Source organism: Wasmannia auropunctata, unplaced genomic scaffold (assembly GCF_000956235.1).
Source record: "Wasmannia auropunctata unplaced genomic scaffold, wasmannia.A_1.0 LD334299.1, whole genome shotgun sequence".
Taxonomy (NCBI): Eukaryota; Metazoa; Arthropoda; class Insecta; order Hymenoptera; family Formicidae; genus Wasmannia; species Wasmannia auropunctata.
In genome coordinates this window covers 1,183-6,018 of record NW_012028591.1, presented here as the reverse complement: position 1 = coordinate 6,018, position 4,836 = coordinate 1,183, and the positions used below count along the sequence as shown (strand labels likewise).

The 4,836-nt window shown below is 41.7% G+C and overlaps 1 protein-coding gene and 1 pseudogene across 1 annotated transcript; one reads left to right on the top strand and one right to left on the bottom strand.

Annotated features, from left to right (window-relative positions):
* Nucleotides 1-764: 764 nt before the first annotated feature.
* Nucleotides 765-2,788, bottom strand: LOC105458811 (annotated as a pseudogene).
* Nucleotides 2,542-4,379, top strand: LOC105458810 (putative ATP-dependent RNA helicase TDRD9). Its single transcript, XM_011704366.1, has 3 exons — nt 2,542-3,130; nt 3,276-3,676; nt 4,065-4,379. Exons 2-3 carry the CDS (start codon nt 3,300-3,302, stop codon nt 4,075-4,077), a joined length of 390 nt encoding a protein of 129 aa, XP_011702668.1. The 5' UTR covers nt 2,542-3,130; nt 3,276-3,299; the 3' UTR covers nt 4,078-4,379.
* Nucleotides 4,380-4,836: the final 457 nt, after the last annotated feature.

The window sequence follows — 4,836 nt, the reverse complement described above, 5'->3', positions numbered from 1 at the left end:
TCTTCCGATCTAATCATAACGAGCTTCTAGCTATATAATGAATAACAACATTGTACCTATCTATTATCTACATCTACGAGATGACTCTCACTTTTAGAAAAAATACAAAATAAAAAAAAATGCGATATCACAAACTTATAAAAATTAAAAAAAAAAAGGATAATTATATGCAAAATTCACGCAAATTACTTATTCTATTACAGCCTCAGTTCGTCCATGATATTCTGCAGATTATCTTCAAATTCAGCAGTGGTATCTATCATTCGTTGTTTCGTCGTGTGTTCCTCCGAACACAAGTGTACACGAAGATTGATAATGCCAATTATTTTTTTAAAGCATAGTTTGCAGTAAACAGGTTCAATACTCGTCTCACGCGGGTCCTTGTGTGCAGAAAGTACAAAATATTACTGTTATATCAATAAAGAACAACGTTTATATGTTTTGAATGATCCGAATTTAACAGAATTCATTATTAACGATATAACACTTACTTGTGAGCTAAAACCTCTAATTCTAAGAAGATTATTAAGATCATAGCTTGATTATTTGTTCGAGTTTGTCGTTCTTCTCATTCAATTCTAACGCTTTGTGAAAGCTATAGACGTTATTTTTCCTCGAAGTTTCCCGAGCGGGCACGAGGAACAGAATCTCGTCGTACCGATTCCACTTGTCAAAATCACTGGTCGACACTGGCTCCAGCTTGTTACGGGTTTTATATATCACATCTTTGAACGCATTTTTAATTTTATTTTGACAGTTTAGAGTCGTAATAATTCTCTTCGTCTCCAATTTCAGAACTAGCCTTGAAGTGCATCGCAACATTCATCCAATGGCGTAACTTGTTAATCAGCCAACAGAATTTTTACGATTCACATGTTAATTGCCTTAGATTTCATATAAATAAACGAAAGAAAATTCCGATCAAATACATCTATCGAATGTATATCATAAAAACGTGTAACATGATGTAAAAATTAAAGGTACCATTTTCAAATCGTTTATGTCAATCTCGACGTCAAATATAATTTTCAGATCGTGCTCCGGGAACAAGCTTTTCTCCGTAGTGCGATCGTATCCCAATCCACACAGAGCGCCTGTGTAATAAGTTCCCAGAGGACTACGTCGCAGTTCCATATACGGTGTGAAAATCAAGGTGGTCAGCGATGTGAGGCTGGACGATGTAGCGGGAAAGTGTTGTGTTCCGTAGAATCAAGTGCAATATATTCTTGGAATTTCGAACGATGGTTTGCGCCACCAGAAAAATTCTCTTCGGATTGTCCGGGCAGGTGTCGAGTAGAACGGGGTTCACCAATGTGGAGTCGACAGACACCCTTTTGCCGATTCCCGAGGACAGATGTACCTCCATCGGCGAGTACGGGCCCCACAGCGTCACCTTGGACGGATATTCGTGGTATTCCGGTAAATTCGGATACGGCTTCTTGTATATGGATCATCTGCCTGGCCGTTCCTCCGGATTCGACAACTAAAACAGATGCCTCCCGTAATCTATCGTGAGCCTGAGCTCCTCGGCTAGGCGGTAAGCGCCTATCTGGCTCAACAGATTTATCCTGATCAGGATCCGACACTGCCTCTGTGGTGTTGTCGCTCGGCGCGCGATATTTCGGCTCGTATTCGATGTAGATGCGATTCGATCTGTCGAAGGATACAGTCACGTCGTCGTATTCGTCGACCTTTTTGATCACATGCTGTCCAATGACCTCCTGGATCTTCTTAGAGTACAGCGACTCAGGCTGATTCACTGGCCAGCCTTGCAGGATAACGGTGTTTGTCGGGTCGCGAAAAGCCAGCGTCTTCTCTATATCCTTCATGTGATCGCTCACGTTGTACGGATAAAGTAATTGGAATAAAATGCACCGGCGATTATAAACTTAAGTACGAAGTACGTGTCGATGCAGAGGTCCCAAAGTGATTTTGTCAGGACCCATCGTCTCACTTATGCCGAATACGCGCAGCTTGTGCGTTATCTTGACTATAAAGGCGTCGATCTCGCGTAGCGATCTCACGCGGAGGTTCTTCCGTCGCACCCATTCCTTCTCCTGGTGAGGATTGGTTATACGGCGATTCATCTTTTCATTCCGCCACATCTTGAAGGCGTTCAGGTAGGCTATGCTATCGCTGTCGGACCCGGCGGACAAGTGCAAGCTTCTCGTAATAAGTCGACTGCAATTCGTGCAATCCGATGTTGAACATATCCTTCACGGTCATACAGGCCGCGATGATGATCGTGTCCGGCAGGAGGTCGAAGATATGACCCAGGATAATCAACTTCGTCACGCGCACGTCTAACGGAAGACTGGCCATTACGCGACCCAAATTCTTGTCAAATCCCCGTCAAATTCTTGCGTGCCTCGATTCAACAAAGCACCGACTTCCTTCAGTAACAATATGGTGTTTTGTATATTGCTGAGATTGGGTGGATCCAGAGAAAGGGCGAGGAGGGCTTTTGGCTCGTCCATATCCAGCAGTTTCATTTTGAGAATTGTATTTGCAAGTGGGGCCCTGAGCATCTCCGGAAGAGCTTCATCGTGCAGATAGTTCAGTAATTTTCAGGATAGTATGATTTCCTAGATTTTTTTGCGACATATTAAGATCGAGTAGTTTCGATGTAAAACACCACACTCACCTCGTAAAATGCTCTTGGCACTATTCTGTACACCCTGCCGTCCATCATGCAGCCTGTACGTTGTTGACAATTTGATTTACTTGCCCAGCACAATTGCAGACATTGATAATTGGTTGAAGTCTCCGTAACAAGAAGTTTTGTCATGCAAAAATCAATCACTGAACAGAAAAAGAAGTGAGAATTATAGAGAGTTGAGAAGTAAGATGGTCTTCGACAATAATGATTATATGGACAATGTGTTGTCGGTGTCCGGTGGCACAGTGGTTTGCAAGGAGGATACCGCTCGACTTTACTGAACATACAACTTCGCCTATCGGCCCAAGTGCAATTTATCCATTCTGTCGATGAGAAGCAAAATCGTATTTATGATCGCGAGCAATTCTGTCGTTATCATTTGCGGATCTATGGGCTGTGGGAAGACGACGCAGGTGCCGCAGCTGATTCTTGACGCCGAATTCGACAAGAGGCAGCACTGCAACATCATAGGTACGTCGCTTGCTCGGGTTTGGACTGCATTCTCTAGCACGTCCAGCAGATTATTCACTTTAATTTTATGGATATTTTATCAATGTGATACAGACCTTTTGTATTTTTTTGTTTGTTAATTTTTTGTAATTTTTATTTCTTGTAGTAACAGCCAAGACGCATCGCTGCCATGAGCATCGCAAAACGGGTCAGCAGTGAGAGAGATTGGACCATTAGCACGATTATGGGATATCAAATGGCCCTGGTGAAGAACGTGAGCCTCGACACTCGCATAACGTATTGCACGACCGGCGTGCTCTTGAACAAGCTCACGAGCAAGAAGCACATGATGGATTACACTCATGTTATACTCGATGAGATGCACGAACGCGACGAAGACATGGATTTCCTTCTGCTCGTAGTGAGAAAGCTACTGTGCACCAATTCTATGACAGTCAAAGTTGTATTGATGTCCGCGACAATTGACGTGAACAAATTCGCCGCGTATTTCTCGACGCCGGTGGAAGATCCAGCTTCTGCCCGCGTCGATCATCGACATACCAAAGGGTAGCCCTTACAAAGTTTCTATATTTTACATAGACGAGTTGGAGAGTTTGGGCCCCATAAGTATATATTTTCTTGCACAATTAAAGCACAACTGTACGTTTCAGTATCCAAGATACAAGCATCCTACCTCAGAGATGGAGGGAAAAGAAATTGCATGTTAATAGAATTCTCTATTCTTGAATTGAAGGTTGCTTATTATTTCAAATGTTTCACATTGAATAAAATTTTGCTAATATTTTAATGATGAATTCGATATCAGTGTCATCTTCTCTTACACAACATACGATAAGAATATTGCTAATAATTTATTCTTTTTCTTTTCTTTCTGTTTTATTTTTGCGATTGAGAGAAAAGCAATCGTGGCAAATATAGTCTTTTTTTTTTACAGATACCGGAAGTAGACACAGAACCAAAATTTACGAGCACTATGGCGGAATTTTCCGCACGTATTATACATATTTTTAACGGTGTTGACAATAATAATTAAAACGAAAGGTCCGCCGTGTTGGTATTTTTACCAGGATATTCATGGAAATCGAGGAATTACGTACTCTGTTTCTGTCAGAGAGTATCGCGGACGCAAAATGGGATATAATCTTACACTCGTTGATCTCGACCGAGGATCAGGAGAATATATTTAAGAAGCCGCCCAAGCATTACCGGCGTATCATGTCGACGAACATCGCTAAGAGCACCATTACTGTGCCCGACGTTAAATACGGTATGTTATAATCAATCGGGATCGAACGATACTTTGTCCGTCGGACAATTTTATCTGTGAATCAATAGAACTACAAGTAATATAATTCTCATTTCTTTTTCTGTTCAGTGATTGATTTTTGCATGACAAAACTTCTTGTTACGGAGACTTCAACCAATTATCAATGTCTGCAATTGTGCTGGGCAAGTAAATCAAATTATCAACAACATACAGGCCGCGTGATAGACGGCAGGGTGTACAGAATGGTGCCAAGAGCATTTTACGAGATGAGTATGGTGTTTTACATCAAAACTGCTCGATGTGTCACAAAAAAATCTAGGAAATCATACTATCCTGAAAATTACTGAACTATCTGCACGATGAAGCTCTTCCGGAGATGCTCAGGGCCCCACTTGCAAATACAATTCTCAAAATGAAACTGCTGGATATGGACGAGCCA